This window comes from Mastomys coucha, unplaced genomic scaffold, assembly GCF_008632895.1.
Source record: "Mastomys coucha isolate ucsf_1 unplaced genomic scaffold, UCSF_Mcou_1 pScaffold22, whole genome shotgun sequence".
NCBI classification, from domain to species: Eukaryota; Metazoa; Chordata; class Mammalia; order Rodentia; family Muridae; genus Mastomys; species Mastomys coucha.
The window spans coordinates 227,095,151-227,115,750 of NW_022196905.1; the positions used below are offsets into that span (position 1 = coordinate 227,095,151).

The window sequence follows — 20,600 nt, forward strand, 5'->3', positions numbered from 1 at the left end:
AGTTATTATGAATAGGGTTACTGTGTGCATTTTGATGTGCTGTTGGGTGGACTTAGTATATCATTGGATATTTTTAATCATGATAATTTCAATATTAAAAATTGTCTGCTAAATTTATTTCTTACCCTGTCAACTACATCATATTTAAGTTTTCTTCAAATTTAAGCCATTAAGCTTAATATGTATGTATATATGTTGGATTAAAAACATCTATTTTTAAATGGAGTTACATATTCTTAGTTATAGTTGACAGTAGGCATAGTTGTCTTTAGTCAGTTTATCTGCTATAACTTGAGCATTTCTCCAGTGTCAAAGAGTTATTTTTCCTATAAAAATTCTCATAGATGACATTTATAGATACCTGAATGGTAATGTCATAAAGGCATTTTTAGTATTTCTTTTATTATATTATTTGCTAAAATTATGGTCATTTAGTATAATTTTTAATTGAAATGATGTTCCAGTATTTCATTTGATTGTATTTTGAAATGTCTAAGAGATATAATTTAATATATATTTCCCTCTTCCTCCAACCATGGAAAAAGATATCAAGCATAATTTTATTTAATTAATTCAATGTAACTCCCTTTTTTCATTTTGAATGTACTTCTCTGTATTTAAAATATAAAACATATTTCCTATTTTTCCTTTCTGTCCTCAAAATTCCACTGTGGGTGATACCGTTTTTTGCTGATAACAGCTTTATCAGGTATGGCTCCTTAGCATTGTGCTGCACTTCATGGATGTGCTGTTGAACTTCCTAAGGGGAAACCTTTCACCTAATTCTCTTACGTTTATTTGGTCAGTGTTTATAAGTGTCGTATGAGTGCTGCTTAGGTTTTAAGGTTTAGAGATATCTTTGAATCTAAAGAAGTTTGTTGAACCTTTTTGTGTCTGTACTTTGGAATGAAACTTAGATTGCTTTCTTAAAAAAAATTACTATTGTGTCTCTGGCTCTCTGCATTATTGATCTGTGCATAAATCTGTGTTTTTCTTGTTTACATGTATTTGTATACACATCTGTTATTCTTAATGTGTTTGTGTTTAAAAGTGTAAGCATATTTACTACTCAGAGCATTCCTAACCTTGATGTGTCTCCTAACTAGACTGTTATCAAGCTATCTCTGTGAAATACATCAATCTGATATTCTTACTAGAGTGGCACAAAATGTTTTATCAAATACATTTAGTATGCCACATCATGTAGAGATTCTTTAGGCACATCACCATGTAAAGATTCTGTTTTTTGGCAGTAAATAAATTGTCTGTTTTTATCTCAGCACCTTTTATAAATGCTTGAGTGTAAAACACCCTAATATGGAGGGTTGTCTAGGCATGCTGATCTAGAAAATGCAGCAAAAACTATGAGTAATGTTTTCTTTACATAAGATTTTCTTTATAACTTTTTAAAACATCAAACAGAATTGACTTCATCTGACTAACTTTTCAGAAGTTAAAGCATTTGGAAGGATGTAGGAGTGTATTTTCTTGTAAAAATCACATAAGAACAGTGCTGATGTTCTTTTCCCTGAGAAATTACTTTGCAGTGTTTTTGAGTCTTTAATCTGCATGACTATAAAGATTATGCTTTTTTATTGGAAAGGATTTTTTTGTTTTGTTTATGCTCTTGTCATTGATTGTTAAACTATTTCTCTTCTATATAAATGTATGTTTATATTTAAAAAGTGCATTTGCTGTTTCAGATAGCGTGACACAGGAAAGGAGGCCTCCCAAACTTGCCTTTATGTCAAGAGGTGTAGGTGACAAAGGTTCATCTAGTCATAATAAACCAAAGGTTACAGGTATGGAGCTATTCTTGATAGTTTATATGATATCTGATTTTCCAAATGTTAAATAAGCTATATGGTATTTGTGTGTGTGTTGTGAATATATATATGTGTGTGTGTATATATACACATATATGTATATATATGTAACTCAAACATTTTATGTAAACCAAAATTTTATGTATGTGATTATGAGGGTGCAGTAAAGATACTACCAAAATGGCTACCCTATGAATTGTCAGGGGAGGTTTTTATTGTGGATAAGAGAGGGAGAACATCTAGGGCATCTGAAAGAGTCCCAAGCAAAAAGAAAAAGGAGCAGACTGGACATGATCAGGCCTATTTGCAAGAGAAGCAAGAATTGTGGTAGCAGGGAGAAAAACCTTGTCTTTCTATAGGGAACAAATGGGTGGCTGGGAGTAGGGCAGTCCATGAGCTGGAGGGAGTTAGGGTAGAGGAGGAGGTGAGCTGAGTATGGGCTGTGAAGTGTTTCACAGATACTTAGGATGCTGAGGGAGCCTGGAGGCCAGCGTGTACTCTGGTGTGCTAATAGACACTACAGAGAACCATTTGTCCCTTCTACCAGTGATTAGAGAAATGGTTCCTTTGGTAGAGAGGAACCAGCTTCAGAAGTTTCTGAGGAATTCTGGATTTATCTAACTGCCAGAAATCCTTCTATAGTCTAGAGCTGCCTTTTGGAGTTTGAGGAATTATTGTTGCCTTTTGACATGACACTGGGACATAGAGACAAGGAGATTCCTGAGACATGTTAGCTATTACCAGCTAGTCAGCCTGCCTATTTTCATTGGCAACTTTCAGGTCAGTGGAGACCCTCTTTAAAGAAAATAAAACACAATAAGCTCTTGAGGATTAGCACACACATGCACACATACCTTTTTATACATATACCTACATGTCTTACACACAGAAAACATTCCAGGGCTGGCGAGATGGCTCAGCAGGTAAGAGCACTGACTGCTCTTCCGAAGGTCCTGAGTTTGGATCCCAGCAACCACATGGTGGCACACAACCACCCGCAATGAGATCGGACGCCCTCTTCTGGTGTGTCTGAAGACAGCTACAGTGTATTACACCAGAGTGAGCGGGCCGGAGCGAGCGGCCATCTGTATAACTACAGTGTACTCATACACATAAAAATAAATAAATCTTTAAAAAACAAAACAAAACAGAAAACATTCCATAAAATCACTACTCTGAAATATAAAAAAGCTATAGGTTTCTTATTTCGGGATGAGGGTCTTGATAAGTTTCCTATGCTGAATTTAAGCTTCTGAACTCTGGTGATGATACCTGTGTCTTAGCTTTCCAAGTAGCTGGCTACAGGTGTACCACATGATGTATGAGTTAAACTGTGAAGTCCAGAGCTTTTTACTTTAAATTGAAAAGCAATTGGCTTCAATATGGGTTGAGGAATTCATACTGATCACCAAAGAGGTGTGTGTTTGTATAGCTAAGACTGAGGCAGGGAAGTGTCTTGTACCTGTTTATAATGCAGGTCTCCTTTCTTCTATCACCCTATAAACCAGTGGTTCTCAACCTTCCTAATACTGTGACCCTTTAATACAGTTCCTTGTGTTGTTCCCAACACAAGTTCCCAACAATAAAATTGTTTTGTTGCTGTTTCCTAACTGTAATTTTGCTATTGTTATGAATTGTAATGAATACCTGGTATGTGATCTCCCAAGTTGAATGGCCACAGCTTGAGAACCATTGCTATAAACCTATGAGGTATAGGAGTTGTGTGATCTCTACATGTAACCTGAGAAAGATTATGGTAGAGAAATGAATTTTTACTTAGCATTTTAGAATTCAACTTGCATTAAATATAGTTATTAAGACCACATAATTAGTTTCTAGTATGATTTGTCCTATAATCTAAAGTGTGAGAAATTATGGTGCTTCATTTTTTCAGACATGAGGAAATTAAGAAATTTTACTTATTCATTTATTTATTTAATTCTATGAGTGATACTTTATTCAATCATTTTCTTTAAAATTGAAACTCTGGGAATTCAGAATTTACATCCTTGCCTGTGAGCTTCTTATACACATCTGACAAAGTTTTGATCCTGTGTTCCATGTTGTTCTGCCATGCTTTGTCTCAGTGGCCCTTTCTGAGCCAGCTGCTCATCCAGTTTCACACCATCTTCTTACCCACAATCTCACTTGGGAAGACCAAGCCCTCAAGGATGGTGTAGTGCACTGCCATCAGGGTGCAGCCTCCGGGAACTTTCACTGTGTTTTTGTACAGTTTTTCCTTGTTGGCTTAGGCAGAGTCCTCCCCCAGCAATGCAGACTACTTGCTTCCCACTGAACTTTTTCTCTATTTCACAAAGTAGCTGGGCTTGAATTTCCTGGAAGGATTTCAGCTGAGGAACTGGTAAAAAAGTTAATATAGCTTTTGGACCACCAACTTCAATTTCCTTGGTAATGTTGAGTTCCCACAGCTATATCTTGAGATCTGAGTTCACCTCCAGCTGGAGCAGCACCTGAGAGATGGCAGACTCAAACTCACTGGGCTTCTTACCAGTGGGCTTCACAGTCTTAGCATTCAAGCTTAATATGGCCTTCACCTGAGGGGAGGAAGGTGCCACCAGTCACCTGGGTCACAGGCATCACAACTAAGGCCATCAGTGGGCTGCCCCAGAGGTCCTCCAAAAGTCCTTCCCCTGAAACTATAAAAAACAAGAAATTTTACTGGTAAAATTCTAAGATTTTTAAATAGTAAATCTAAAAGAAATTAAATGATTATTTTTTGTAATGTTTGTAATCAAAGTCAACAGAACCTTCTATGTGGTTAGGAAAGTAGTCCATCGCTCAGGTATAACTCCAACACTGAAGTTATGTTCTTCAGTGGGGAGGAGTGGCACTGGGATCAAGCTTAGTACCTTACACACACTAAACCAGGACTCTACTACTGAGCCACATACCTAGCCTAAACCTGAAAAAAACTTTTTTAATCTTAATTTGTTTTGTTTGATTAGAGCATTTGGAGATTACAAAGAGAAATTATAATCACAAGTCATTTATTAATGTAATAATAAATTCTGAGCAGTACATTATTAGGCAGTTGTGTTTTTCTGTGACTCTCAGAGTATACACTTACATAAACCTTGGTAATAGAACTGTGCATTTCTAGGCTCTGTAACATTGCTGCACATTTGTTCTTTTGTAGACTGAAATGTCTTTATATGGTAGCAATTCTCACCCCATGGGTTCTGATCCTTTTGGGGGTCAAATGTCCTTTCATAGGAATTGCCTTAGACCATTAGAAAACACAGACATTAGGTTCATAACAGTAAAAGTATAGTTATAAAGTAGCAACAAAACTAACTTTATGGTTGGCGGTCCCAGCATTAGGAAGGTTGAAAACCACTGTTATACGGTATGAATGTAGTAGGTTAAATGTGTGAGTCAGTAGTTTGATCAAATGAAATGAGAGGAGGTAATTTTGACATTGAGAAATAGACTATATGGAATTCTTTCTCTCTCTCTTTTTTTTTAAAGATTTATTAATTCATTTTATGTATATGAGTACACTGTAGCTGTACAGATGGTTGTGAGCCTTCATGTGGTTGTTGGGAATTGAATTTTTAGGACCTCTGCTCGCTCAATCCCTGCTTGCTTCAGCCCAAAGATTTATTTTTATTATTATATATAAGTACACTGTAGCTGACTTTAGACACTCCAGAAGAGAGCGTCAGATCTCATTACAGGTGGTTGTGAGCCACCATGTGCTTGATGGAATTTGAACTCAGGACCTTCAGAAGAGCAGTCAGTGCTCTTACCCGCTGAGCTATCTTGCCAGCCCAATTTTTTTTTTCTTGACATGGGACTTCTCTGTGTAGTTCTAGGTGTTCTGGAACTTGGTCTGTAGACCTGGCTGGTCTTGAACTCAGATCCATCTTCCTCTTCCTCCCTAATGCTGGAATTAAAGGTGTGTGTCACTACTGCCTGTGGAATGATTTCTTAGAGCTTTAATATAAAAGTTAGCAGGCTTTAACTTGTTCCCATTCGCTTGTTTTGACCAATTACTAAACTTTTAAAGCTGAAGACAACAACAAAGTACATTGTTTGTATATGTCTGTTATCTGTATGAGCAGCTGGTGTACAATATTCATATTAATTTACTTACAAAGATCTCTTTTACACTATATTGACCTTTTTTTAAAAAGAAAATTTTCTTTTTCCACAGGATCTACCTCAGACCCTGGAAGTAGAAACAGATCTGAATTATTTTATACCTTAAATGGGTCATCTGTTGACTCACAACAATCCAAGTCCAAAAATCCATGGTACATTGATGAAGGTAATCTATTACTTAGTACTCTTTATAATGATCCTCTCTGTTTAGTGTGTAAGGGAAAACGCCTTTTCATCAATATTTATAATTTTTGGAACCAGTGAGTAGACCATTGCTGACATGCTAATATTGCTAAACTGAAATGTTAAATGTAGTTTGAACTGTTCTGCTTTGAGGTTTACGATGCATTTGAAATGTGTTAGTAGTCTGTTCTTATCTCTTAACTCGTGTGCTTAGGAGCAAAGGTTCTAGAAATGAAGTGACTCATTTACGACAATCCTATTTTACTTCCTTTAAAACATTCCACTTTCACTTGTTTCTTAGACATCATTTTTCTTTATTCATTTCCTTCATCTGTTCAGCAAGTAGTTATTGAGACATTCTCAGGTTACTATGACAAAGAGTAAAATAGATATAGCCCTAAACCCTGTTTGAAGTTGTAGTCCATTTATTATTACAGTAATCCTTCAGACATAAATTGCAGTATTGATGAGTGCTGTGACAGGACTTGGTGCTGGGAGGGGGCTAGAGAGGTCACAGGGCAACCCACGTGCACCAGGTGTCTCAGTGCTGTGATGAAACACTTACCAAAAGCAATGTTGGGAGGAAAAGGCTTATTTCATCTTATGCTTGTAGGTAACAGTTCATTACTAAGGGAAGTCAGGGCAGGAACTCAAAGCAGGAACCTGGAGGTAGGAACTGACGCAGAGGCCATGAAGAGTGCTGCTTACTAGCTTGTTCCTAATGACTTGTTCTGTCTGCTTTCTTACACAACTCAGGACCATGTGTCCTGGGGTGGCACTGGCCACAGTGGTCTGGGCCTTCCAACATTCACAACTAATCAAGAAAAGACCCTATAGACCTAACCTACAGGCAATCTGATGGAGTCATTTTCTCAATGGAGGTTCCTCTTCCTGAATAACTCTGCTTTGTATTAAGTTGACAGAAAAATGACTAGGATACTAGAGAAATGATTCAGAGATAGTAATATCACAAGTTAGGTCATGGAAATAGTATATATAAAGTCCTCTGAGAAGAATAGAGCCTAGTAGACTAGAAAGACCCAGAGGAGAAAAGGCAACAGTCAATGGGGCCAGGTCACACGTAACCATTTCCTGAAAGAAAATGGAGAACCACTGGAAAAATTTTAGTGAAGAGAGTGGTCTATCCAAGTTTGTCTTTTGCAAACAGCATTTTGGTACAGGACAAACAGTAGACTCAAAGTGAATGTAGTAAGTAGACACCATTGAAGGCTATTAAAGTAACTGGTTATAATTTCTGAGATTAGATTTGGGGAAGAGATAGAAGTAGATTGATATAAAGGGATATCAAGAGTTGGATTGAAAGGAGCTATAGCTAGATTGAATATAAGAGTTGAGGAAGAAAGGTGTATCAGCAGTGACCCCTAGTTTTCTGGATCATGTACTTAGAAGGCAGGAAGTAGGTGGTGAATTTGATTTTGAATATGAGTCATTTGAGGGGTCCTTTAAACTTTCCAGAGGTAAATCATTAAACAGGGTTGGTTGGATGTATAGGTTTAAAGCTTGGAAGAGAGGCAAGAGCTTGAGAAATACATTTGTAAGTTGTCTTCCCACAGGGGGATTAAAGTTCTTTGATTAACAGTTAGGAGAGGGGACAGGGATTGAAATGTTGAAGGACTTAAGGGCTGCGATGGAAGGAAGATAAGTCTTAATGAGTCTAAGGAAAAGTGACCATGGGGTTTTGGGTAAATCCAAGATCCCATTGGGTCAGGAGTGCATTGAGTAAGTGGACAGCATCCTTGAATTCTCAGAGATAGAGCACATGAAGTGAGACCAACATAAAGCTCATTTGATTCTGATTTTGGAAGTCATTGATAACCCTAGTCAGTTCTGTCATGGGAAAAATTCATCAGAGGGTCAATTGGGGGTGTGCTGAGCATGTAGAGTATGGTGACTGACATAGGGCAAGAAGCTTGGGTTTCTCTCTCTGTCTCTCTCTGTCTCTCTCTCTCTCTCTCTCTCTCTCTATCTATCTATCTCTCTATCTCTCTGTCTCTGTCTCTCTCTGTCTCTTTCTCTCTCTGTGTATGTTCGCATGTCTATGTCTGTTTTTCTGTCTATGTCTGTCTTTGTCTTGCCCACTTTCTACCCTTTTGTGCATATGATTAATTGTCTGGACTAGTTCCTCCAGTTTAATGGGCTGGCTGACTGCTATTCACCTCTTAATCTGAAGCTTTTTTTGTCCAGAAACCTTCCTTGTTCTTGCCTACTCTCTTAGGTTAGGTTAAATGTCCTTTGGTTACTTGCCTATCTTTTCTGTAAGTTCGTAGTGCTTCTGTAGTGCTTTATAATCAGTAGATTTGGTAAACTAAATAGAAAATATGAATTTGTAGTGTTGTAAGTCTCTATGATGACTATGTTATGTATCATATGGTTTCAGTTATAGGCTAAAACACAACAGTGAAAATCTGCAATTATATAACATAGGTTACATATATACTTATACAGAAAGTGACTTGAGTGGATATTCTCCACCTCTGATTCCTGCACTGAGTGGGGTTTGTGAGTGCAGGCAGCATGACCTGCCTCCCTCAAGAACTTACCCTTGTCTACAAGGCAGGATGTATGTCTAAATGGTGTTCCTTTAAGAGGGCCTGTCTCTTGGTGGGTTACTTTTGTTAGGACTTGGTCTGTACTACCAATTCTTACTTTTCTAACTTCTGGAGAGTACTTGGTAGGAACGTTTGGCCTCTACAAATACTGCTGGTCTCTGGATGTGCACAGAGACCATCTAGGTGACTGAGGAAGCCTAATGATGCCCTGTCATTCCCAGCAGTTCACAAATGCTCTCCAAGGTGCTGATTGATATCTAAGAAAAAGGAGCTAATGGAAGTAGAGGCTTTCATAATCTAGACAATGCTGATTCTTCCAATTTATGCTATAATTTCATCTTTTTATTAATATACATTTTGTGCTGTACTAGTATCTTAGTTACTTTACTGTTATGTTACTGTGAAAGAGACACTAGGACCAAGGCAGTTCTTATAAAACATTGCTTATGGGTTTAGAAGGTCGGTCCACGATCGTCATGGTGGGAAACAGTTATGGCACTGGAACAGTAGCTGAGAGCTTTATGTTCTGATCTGTAGGCAACAGAGAAAAAGAGACTGGGCCTGGTCTGGCCTTTTGAAACCTCAAAGCCCACCCATAGTGATACACCTCCTCCAGTAAGGCCACACCGCTTAATCCCTCTAATCCTTCTAAAACACAGTACTCTGTGGTAACTAAGCATTTAAGTGTATGAACCTGTGAGGGCCATTCTCATTCAAACTGCCACAACTGGTGTATTCATAACTTCTTGAGCTACTTGAATCTGATGTATTGTTCAATAGTTTTATGAAATAATATTGGTTGTAAAAGACTTAGATGAAAACTGGATATGGTGATACATACCTATAATTTTAGAATTTGGGAGATAGAGGCAGGAGGATCCAGAGTTCAAGGATAGCTTTGACTACACAGGAACTTGGAGGATAGCCTGGTCTACAGGTACCCTGTTTCAAAAATTAAAAAAATCACCTGTCATATCTTCTTATCTTCTAGCTCTTTCATTCTTTCCATTCCCTCTTCCGCAGTATTCCTTGAGCCTTAGAGAAGTTGTATGAGTATCCTGTTTAAGGCAAGCACTCAGTAGTTGTACATTCTGTGTCTCTATATTCACCCTTGCTCACTCTATATAGAGTCTCTTAAGGATGAGAATAGTGTGTAAGGCCCATAGGTTTTAAATGACATCTTGTGTTGGTTTGTGTTTTCACTTAACCTGTTTACTGATGTGGGCAAGGATCTTCTCACTGATTTATTAGTTCTTCTGTGAATTACCTTTTCAGATCTTTCATTATTTTTTTTTCTTGGTCCTATTGATGTTCTTACCTTCTGAGAAAAGTGTACTGCAAGTATTCTCTCCTTAGGCTCAAGGCCTATCACAGTTACAACCTCTTTTCATGAACAAGTTCTTAATTTTAACCAGATGATAGTTATCATTTCCTCTTACAGGCTTATATGCTTATATGTAATTTGCTGTCTTCCTTGAAGTCATAAAGAACATTCTTCTATGTTGTATTCTAGACATGTGTAGTTTGCCAGTCACATTGTTTTATATGCTACCTGGAACTGATGTTTGCAGAATATGAATAAGATCCTGGCTTATAGGGTTGTTTTGTTGTCTGGTTTTTGTTTTGTCATGCCAGGAACTAAATTTAGGGCCTTACACATGCCTGGCAAGCTCCTACTATATTCTTAGTTCCAGCTTAATTTTTTAAAATTTAATGTTGTATGAGTGTGTACACATGTGCATGTGTGTATTTATGTGTGTGTGATTATACTTGTGTAAGTTCATATGCCACCATGCATGTAGGAGCCACAGAGGCAAGAAGAAGGAATCAGATTCCCTACAACTGGAGTTACAGACAATTGCAAGCTGCCATGTGGGTGCTAGGAACTAAACCCAGGTTCTCTAAAAGAGCCATAAGCATTTTTTTTCTTTTTTTCTTTTTCTTTTTCTTTTTTTTTCTTTTTCTCTTTTTGGTCTTTTGAGACAGGGTTTCTCTATATAGCCGTGGCTGTCCTGGAGCTCACTCTGTAGACCAGGCTGGCCTCGAACTCAGAAATCCACCTGCCTCTGCCTCCCAAGTGCTGGGATTAAAGGCCTGTGCCACCACTGCCCAGCCATAAGCATTCTTAAATACTGAGCCATCTTTCTAACCCCAGATGTCTAAACATATGTATTAGTGATTATCTTAACAGCATTAAAAAGGTCATTCTTTCCTGATGAGAAGCAGTGTGTGCCTTCCAGCTACATTAGTCACTTAAGGAAACAACTTCTGGGGGTTGTTTTTAATCTTTAAGTTTGTTTTCTTGAGTTATTCCTTTGATATTTACTTTAGCTTAAGCTTTTTTTTATTACTTTTTCTCTTTCATTAATGTTTTGTTATCTGTTTGTTTTGACTTTCTGATATACCAAGTCTATATGAGTTAATTAATACCTAGCCTTTTGTTTTTTCTAAACTAATCTATCAATAATTTTTTAATAAACACTACTTATCTGTGTTTCACATTTTTTTATTCTTTGGTTTCTTTTTTCTCTCTGTTTTTACTTTATTAAAATACTGAGTTTATTACACATGTGTATATTTATCTCTGTACATCTACATCTGACCACCACTATGACTATGTCCTATCATAACATTCCATACATACTTAAAACCAAGTAAAGGGTGGAGTTCCATCCTTAAAAACTAAACAGGCATTTTAGACAACACATTCTTGGCAGGTAAACCTGGACAGCATTTATTGGACACAGTAGGGGAAAGTTCTCACTTTACATTATGAAAAGAACAGCCAGATATCAACTGTTACAGAAATGAAGTAAGACTGAATGTTTCATATGGTTTAAACCATTTTCTTAAAGAGATATCTACCACTGTCAGAGACCTTGAGTAGCCTCCTGCTTAGTCATCCAGAAGCAGTTCTTCACCAAAATTAATGAGCTTGGCTTCTGCTTTGGGAAGAAACCACCTTTTTCTATACTTGATGGCAATTTTGCCTTAATGTTTTCTACAGAACTAGGTTCTTTTGGTATTTTAGGATTTATTTTCCTATTGTTTGAAAGACTTGACCCTTTGATCTTGATGTTAATGGTTTTACGTCTCTTCCATTTTAGTTTGATTTTTGTGCATTTTTTGCTGGGGTATCTTGTACATACTTATTCACTAGTATTTTTCTTCAGTTTCCTCCTCATCAAAATCATCACTGTCTTTGTTATCATCCTCAGCATCTTTATCAAGTTTTGCTTTTTTTCTGTGGAACCTTGTTACATCTCTAGGGGCAGATTGCTTTCTAGACATACTTAAGAGTTTTACATCCTCCTCATCCTCATATTCATCTTCCTCTACAGTTATTAGGTGCTGTTCACTATAGTGCACAGGTCCTGATATTTCAGCCTTAAGACTACAAGTGGTGAAATTTTAAAGCCCCCAAGGGAAACTATTGGTTGTACAGACATTTTCACAGTTGCCAGTGTTACTTTAACTAAACTGCCTTCACAGTTCGCTCATCGCTTCTGCCCTTCCAATGTGTAATTCAGCTTTTGCCCCTGTTCCTAAAACTGACCATTCTTAATGATAACTGGCACTTATTTTCATCATTATCCACTTTAAAGTGATGGTCTTTGTCAGCCTTTAGTTCACAACTGAAAGGTAGTTCTGAGGTCTAAGAGGGCTCATGTCCATGTCCATCGAGTCTTCATGAGGTGAAAGACAGAAGAAACTGTGACACGCGGGACAGAGTCACAGCAGGACAAAGTCACAGCAGGGCTTTGATTTTATTTTATCTTTAAAACTTAACTTATTTTTCTTTGATCCATTAGTTATTTAGAGTTGCTACTTAATTTTTTTTATGTTTGTTCACACTGATTTCTAGCTTAGAGAATATAACCTATGTGGTACTGACCAGACATAGATGAGCAGTTGGGTGCCAGATTACCGAGACAGAAAAGTTTGGAGGTAAAGAAGAGAAACAAGGACAGATGTTATTTAGTCAGTAGGTTTGCAGTGCTGTGAGCATACTTGCAAAGGGATCATGTGGTCAGTTAGACTAGATCTTTTTATTGTTTTTAGAGATACAAGCATATTTAATGTTCTTGAACAACTTTTTCTAATTAAGAACAATTTTTCATAGTTGCAGAAGACCCTGCAAAGTCACTTACAGAGATGTCTTCAGACTTCGGACATTCATCACCTCCACCGCAACCTCCTTCCATGAACTCCTTGTCTAGCGAGAACAGATTTCACTCCTTACCCTTCAGCCTGACAAAGATGCCCAATACTAATGGCAGCATGGCTCATAGTCCACTCTCTCTGTCAGTGCAGTCTGTGATGGGGGAGCTGAACAGCACACCTGTCCAGGAGAGTCCACCCTTGCCCATCTCTTCTGGGAATGCACACGGGTTAGAGGTGGGCTCACTGGCTGAAGTAAAAGAGAACCCTCCGTTCTATGGGGTTATCCGTTGGATTGGCCAGCCACCAGGGCTCAGTGACGTGCTAGCTGGACTGGAACTGGTAATTTAATGTGGCCAAAAATCTACAACTCTTTTCCTGCATGAGGTTTTGCCTAGGTTTTCCCCTATTAGATAATTTCTTAGAAAATCATTATATATGTGTGTATGTGTGTATGTGTATGTATCTCCAGTAACAGATAAATATTCTTACTGTATGGCCTAGCTTCATTCACCCTTTGCTGTTCCTTAAGCTCCTAGCTCATTTTTTCCTCATGTTTGTTTGTCTGTGATCAAGGAGTAGATGGATTTTTAGGCTAGACTATTTAGCTTCTTTATATTAAGTATAATGCACCTAACAAAGCAATTATCAGCTTTTCTTCTTATTCCTCAACCTCCTCTGATATGATTGGCTTTACAATTAAGTATCATGTTCAGAGGCCTTTGGTAGAAGAGCAGGTTTTCCCTTTGGATATTAGGAAAGAATATTGTGTGATATTTCATAATTGTGGATGAGGAACTTGAATAAACTTAGCTTTTACCTTAATGTGGCTTTCGGTTAATTTTTTTTCACTTGTTATCTTGATGGTGAGGAACTAGATAAAGTAATCTATTTCCCCCTGCCCCTTGATCTTAATACTTTTGAAATGTCTCAGTACAAATCAGTAAACCAAGGGAGCTCTGAGTGCATGTTTTGAAAGGAAATGCATGAAATACTTCCTGGCAGGCTAGAGAGTTGTCTTCTTAAACCACTACTGAAAGCTGAAGCATCAGTCAGTCAGGCCTTCTTCTTGATGCTGTTCTGTTCAGTACAGATTTGATGAGGGAATTCAGACAAAGTGTTTAGTGCCATAGTTCTTCCCCACTCCTGCAAGGTGCAGTGTAACACATACCGAAGAAGACTTTCTTTTTCAGGAAGATGAATGCGCAGGCTGTACAGATGGAACTTTCAGGGGCACGCGCTATTTCACGTGTGCCCTGAAGAAGGCACTGTTTGTGAAACTGAAGAGCTGCAGACCGGACTCTAGGTTTGCATCCTTGCAGCCTGTTTCCAATCAGATTGAAAGGTGTAACTCTTTAGGTACTTGGATACTTTTAATTTATTTACCCATCTGGAATGACTATCTCTTGCTGCTTTTCAATATCTGAGGATAACAGTGTTTAAATGATTTTCTTGCCAATGTTCATCAAGTTTCTAAGTTGTTAAAGATTGTGTGCATAAGAAAGTTGTCCTAAGAGGAGATACGTTCAAAAAGTGTTAGTCAGGAAAAGTGTTTAGGATTGAAAGAAGGAAAAGTAGTGGTTTATTTTTTTCTTCTCTTGTAGTGATTATAGACATTTAATTTTTGGCAATATGGGTAGTAGAAATGAAAATGTGGTCCTTTTAGTATTAATGTCTCCCTTACCATCTTATTTAAGCACCTCATTCAGGATATCCTATGAAGAAATATAATACAGTCTGGGGACACAATCAGCTTGACAGGGGGAGGACAGCTCTTGTCATCACTTCTCATCAGCTTGCTGATGCTGGCCTTTCCCAGTTCTGGACAATAGTGAGAGTCAAGCAGGGGTAAATAGAGAAACTATCTTTATGAAAAACATTTTTCTAAATATTGAAGAGTAATTTGGAAATCTTCGTTTTCTTTTCACACTTGAAAATGAAACATTTGGACAAGTAACAAAGTATTTATTTGACAGGTGCTTAATTAACTTAATTTTCTAAGTTCTATCTGAAGGAAGCAGTGCTGAAAGTGAATAATAGCATTTTTATAAGCCCAGATAACTAACAGTTAACTAAAGATGGAAAAAATTTGCACAGAATATCAAAATATATTTTAAATGATGACATATATATGTATTACATACAAATATCTACTATCATAGTTTAAAATAATTATTTTCATTTTTTATCTTTTCAGCATTTGGGGGCTACTTAAGTGAAGTAGTAGAAGAAAATACTCCACCTAAAATGGAAAAGGAAGGTTTAGAGATAATGATTGGAAAAAAGAAAGGCATCCAGGGCCACTACAATTCTTGTTACCTAGACTCAACTTTATTCTGGTATGTTCCCATTTTCTGCAGTAGGTGTAGATAGTGCTTTATTGGGGGAGTGGAGACAAGGTGTGTGTGTGTGTGTGTGTGTGTGTGTGTGTGTGTGTGTGTGTGTGTGTAAGGAGGTGCCTTTGAGTAGAGTTAGGAAAGATCATAAGATTTTTGTCCTTGACAGTTAACAAATTTCATATCTTATTTATAGATTTAAAAAGCTAATATAAAAATACTTCAGTAAGTAATGAGTAAAAGCGCTGATCCCCATGAACAGATGTGCTGAAGGCATCTGCTTCCAGTGTAGTAGACTGAACTTGAATGAACCAAGTAACTGGCAGTAAACCGTCAGCATTGTATGTGTATGCTTTAGTATATCGACGTGATCATAGAAATTCTTTATATTAAAAATTATTTCCCATGAGATCACTGCTGCCCTCCTTTGTGTCGTTTTCCCTAAAGTGGAGTGAATAATAGAAGGAACATTAAGCTCTGAAGATTGAACCATGAATCTATGGCCTTAAGGATTGTGCATTGCAGTTAAACTAAGAGGCCCTGCCAGCTCTGCTCTGTAAGCTGTGCACAAAAGCGAGGGGGTTAGCAGGAATGGTAGGATTTCAGAAGCAGAGAGCAGAATAAAGGCTGTGGTCTTTTTGTTGGTGGAATACTTTTGATTAAACAAACCTTGTAGTATTGCTATAATATCTAATGTATAATATAATATAAAAATATGATTAAGCCAAATGTTATATTCTTTGATACCAGTAAGTTTCTGCTGCTAGTCACCCACAAGTTATTTTATAGGAGCCCATGTCTCAGGAGAGCAAGATGAATTTGTCCTAACTAGTAGCCTCCAACTTTCTCCCCATGTTGTCTGTGCGTGTGCGAGAGAGATGGGGCAGGGGGAGGGAGAGGGAAGTGAGGGAAGAGAGGGAACAGAGGGGGTCTGATTTCCAGATTCTTCTTGGCTTATGTAAACAAGCTTTTTTCAAAACATTCCCTGGCATGTCCTTACCCTGTGTTTGTGGTCTAGAACTTCAGGGTCTATGGGTGCTAATGGCTGAACACAGGCCTCTGCTGACTTGACACATGAATTCTTATGCCACTGCTCCTCTATACATTGTTCCTCTTTCTCTTCTGACTCCTTTAAGTGTCTCTCTCAAATATCAATGTATTTGTAGCATAAGGGAAAATATTCTTTTTATTTTATAGCTTATTTGCTTTTAGTTCTGCCCTGGACACTGTATTACTTAGACCCAAAGAGAAGAATGATGTAGAGTATTACAGTGAGACTCAAGAGCTACTAAGGACAGAGATAGTCAATCCTCTGAGAATGTAAGTAGGTGTGTTTTGTCTGTAGTTTCCATTCTGTTTGCTATTTTCTTGTGTAGCTATTCTTGCTGTGTGCTCATATAGTTAAAAAAAAAGATATGAATCATTTGGTATCATATATTACAAGTTAGTAATAACACTGTGCTAGAAGCAGATGAGGTATATTATAGCAATATGGGGTTTGTTTAAAAGAATATATTTAGGTCGTCTCCTACTCCTTTATTAAGGTGTGCTGTAAATGTACAGAAGACCATGTGGGAAGACTTCGGATGTGACGTGTGATGGTGATGTGTGTTAACATCACAAGATGTTTACGTGATGAAGAGTTCAGTCATTCAATGATCATGAAACAAATAGGTCAGGAAGACAGAGAACAAATTATGCAATTTAAAGGCCAGTTATGATCAGTTTAAGCTTTGTTATATAATTTTCTTAGCAATGAAAATTATCATATTTAAATTAATATATTTAAAAAATAACAAAATATGGAAATAAAAGGAATATTCCAAATGTTCTACTGTGTCACATAACCAAGAAAGTAAAATAATAAATTTCTCTATTTAGATACTTGTTTTCCTTAAATTCTGTAATCATTTTACCCTTTAAAATAAATATTGATTTTCACGTTAATTATTTTGTCTTATGCAAATTTTAACTACTCAGATTTTTCTTTCACTATATAAATGGTACTACCAGTACAGTTCAAATCAATGAAAAGGTGTATTATCACAGCCTTCCTTCTTTTTAAAACATTGTAAGCCTTTTTGTAATAGACTTAATATCTTTGCATTGTATTGTTCAAGCAGTCCAGAATTGTAGTTAGTATACTTTGTCACCCACTCTATGACAAGAGATTGTCAGAAGGCCTTTGAGACCAGGATATGTCTTGCCAGACATGGTGGTATAACATACACCTGTAATCCCAGTACTTACTGGCTCAAGAGGCTGAGGCAAGATCAGTTAAGCTCAAAAATTTGAGATCTATTTTTGATGTCTGCAAACTTATACCTGTTGTTTGGACATAGGTTTTGCTTTATTGCAAGGTTCCTAAATGCAGATTTTTTTGTTGGGTTTTTGTTTGTTTGTTTGTTTAATCTTCTCCTTTTGTATTCCCAGTGGCAAACACGTATTTTTACACGAGTGGTAGGTGTTTAATGTATGCAGATTGGAAAGAGTTAACAAGAGATTGAACAGTTACTCTAAAAAGCAAGTGCACAGTTAGTGATCAGTTGGGTCTGACTTGCTCCATTAAGCCCATAGTCTTATATAATCAAACAAAGAGAATTTCTTAATTATGTTGACTGGTTTGATTGCAGACTTTTAGTACCTCATCAATTCCCCTTTTAAATATCTTTTATCCTACATATTAAAGTGGTTTTTCTAAGATGTGGACATTATATTTTAGTACTTTTAATATTTTAAGTACTATTTAAGTACTTTAATAATAAGCAAATGTTACTTAAAAATAATTCCAAGACACTTAAAATATTTTAGAGTTGTATTAGTACATGGTAGTTGTTTTTAAGGTGTTTAATAGTATCTGAGAACAATTCTGGTTCTCAGTCTTTTACTTTCAAAGTTTAGTAAGAAGCTTTCAATTGTATTTTTAAAAATAACTGCCTAGTATTGATTTGTTTCACATGTTACAATTGTATGGAAAGTATTTGATTATGAAGATGTATCATATAATTCACTGTGCCAGTGTCTGTTAATTCATTTTTATCGACATAGATATGGATATGTGTGTGCTACAAAGATTATGAAACTGAGGAAAATACTTGAAAAAGTTGAGGCTGCATCAGGATTTACCTCTGAAGAAAAAGGTGACTTTTCTAATTTATGAATTGAAAATAACTTGAAAATATGTTACTAAACAATATGTTAAATTATTTCCTGAAATATATCTGTTTTACTTAAAGGGTTAATCTTAAATTAGAATTATTTAAGAGGGCTAGGGATCTATATCTCAGTGGTAGGGTATACAAGAGACCCTGGGTTTGATTTCCAGAACTGCAAAAATAAATGAAAAAAAATTATTTTCTATGTGATATGCAAATTTCTCCTGGTATTGTAAATGATTCTTCTCTTCCAAAGTGACTGTGATGTGTAGTAAAGAGCTTATTAAGAAACTGGCTGGCCCTACAGTAAATGACTAAAGTCCCTGCCGTCAGCAGTGGTCTTTGGAGTTGCCTCTCCTCCTGTGGTGAGGGCTGGCCTGAGCCTCTCACACTTTCCCAGCCAGGCTCCTTATTGAACAGAGCTGTGGAACAGCTGGACAGCATTTCCGTCTACTCACAACTGAAACATTTTCTCAGATTTAAACTTTTGACTTCTGAGTTTGTTAGCAATGTACTGTAGTCAGCTGTGACATTTATATACATGATAATTAGTAAATAGAAGGAAAAATAGGGCTTATTTTAGGTGGTACTCTACTGAACCCCCCCCAAATTCTTAAAAATGATTTTACTATGTGTGAATGAATATATTCTGCTAAATGGGATAACATGACAACAAAATGAAAAAGTAACATTTTATTATAACCTGTAAGTAAGTTTTCCCTTGTTAGGAAAGTTTGAAAAAAAACTAAGCTTTTATTAAAATAATGAAGTAATGAAATTAAGTACAGTATAGAAATATGCTTGTCTTTAAGAATAGAATGCCTTTTAAATTTTGCCTGTGATTTACTTGATTTTTTAAAAATTTTCTTCTAGATCCTGAAGAATTTCTAAATATCCTGTTTCATGATATTTTAAGGGTTGAACCATTGTTAAAAATAAGGTAACTTTTAAGCTGTCTAGAATCACTGGGAAGTAGATCTTTTCCACTGCCATCCCTCAATAGGAATGAAGTCCTTGCTGATATTCTTCAGTGTTATCTGAATGTAGTTAAGCATTGGAAGAACAGATGTGGGTTTCCCTAGCTGCCATCCTTCCCATGAGCTACACTTGCAGAGCACAAGGTGAACCTGTCCTTTTAGTTAGCCCTAGTGACAGATGTGCCCACAACTTATTTACTTATGCAATTGAATATGAATAGTTTTGGAAGTTCAGTTAATAAGCTTTTAAAGAGAATCTTATTCTAACTGAATTTTTAAAGAAAGAAAGAAAAAAAACACCTGAGAACATTTTTTGACTTCCCATCACTTACAGAGCTCAGATAGCCTTAAATTAGCTCTATAGTTCTCTGTTTAGTAACTTGATCTCTTCCTTCTCTCCATGTTAAAAGTATTACCTGAGTTTACTGTGATACAGTTCTTAATGAGATATTCTAAATGTCTGTGCTCTCCAGGTCATTTGAGAGGTCACAGTGGTAGACCCCTCTTGATTTCAATCTTGGTTTCTCTGTTGGAAATCTTAGGAATATTCTATCTACTTCTTTAAGATCTCAATACTGATGAGTTCTCTTACCTCTGTGTCTAAGCGATGCAGTTTGAACCAATGTTAAACTGATTTGTGGGAGCAAGTACACAGTGAAAACTTGGTACTGCTTAGGAGTTTCTAACAAATGAAATGACATGATGCGTAAACATTGAGGCTACATACTTAACAGCAAGTCAGAGTTGCTATAGCTTTCTACGTGCCTAGAAAATCAGAGAGAATTAACAAAAGAGTTTATAGTCCAGCCATTTAAAAAGTAATCATGGAAAAGTCAGTAACATTTCTTATTCCTTCAAGCATATAAAAAATTGAAAATTTTATGTATTAGCAGCAATCAATTTTTTAAAGTAGAGTTAAAAAAAAGATGTACACTGAGCTAAAAGGCAGATTTGGTTAGTGACAAATATTAAATAATTAAAGTTGTTAGTTTTTTTTCAAAATAACTTGCATTTTGACAGAATCTAACCTATTGTCCTTTTTTTTTTTTTTTTTTAAAGAAAATGATTTTAGAGTTTTCTACAAAATGAAGTGGGTGAAAATGCTGGCAGGTTTTTTTTTTTTTTAACTTTTTATTGATTTTTTTTTTGTGAGTTTCACATCATACACCTCAAGCCTGCTCATCTTCCCAGCCTCTTATATCCACCTTTGCAACATCCCTCCCCAAATAAAACAAAACAAAACAAAACAAAGTGTAGAAGCCATCTC

The 20,600-nt window shown here is 36.5% G+C and overlaps 1 protein-coding gene and 2 pseudogenes across 9 annotated transcripts in view; 1 reads left to right on the forward strand and 2 right to left on the reverse strand.

Moving 5' to 3' along the window:
• Cyld (CYLD lysine 63 deubiquitinase) overlaps window positions 1-20,600 on the forward strand; it is a 66,222-nt gene that overhangs the window by 27,868 nt on the left and 17,754 nt on the right. For 7 of the 9 annotated variants that reach the window (XM_031340792.1, XM_031340788.1, XM_031340786.1 and 4 more), the window contains 9 exons: window positions 701-709; window positions 1,704-1,802; window positions 6,004-6,117; window positions 12,828-13,207; window positions 14,059-14,224; window positions 15,063-15,204; window positions 16,399-16,521; window positions 18,250-18,341; window positions 19,230-19,296. In XM_031340792.1, the coding sequence (XP_031196652.1) occupies window positions 701-709; window positions 1,704-1,802; window positions 6,004-6,117; window positions 12,828-13,207; window positions 14,059-14,224; window positions 15,063-15,204; window positions 16,399-16,521; window positions 18,250-18,341; window positions 19,230-19,296 (1,192 nt within the window). The remainder of the gene's footprint in view (window positions 1-700; window positions 710-1,703; window positions 1,803-6,003; window positions 6,118-12,827; window positions 13,208-14,058; window positions 14,225-15,062; window positions 15,205-16,398; window positions 16,522-18,249; window positions 18,342-19,229; window positions 19,297-20,600) is intronic. The other 2 variants (XM_031340793.1, XM_031340794.1) reach the window with 2 other exon arrangements.
• LOC116070757 lies at window positions 3,799-4,959 on the reverse strand (annotated as a pseudogene).
• On the reverse strand, window positions 11,566-12,606 carry LOC116070761 (annotated as a pseudogene).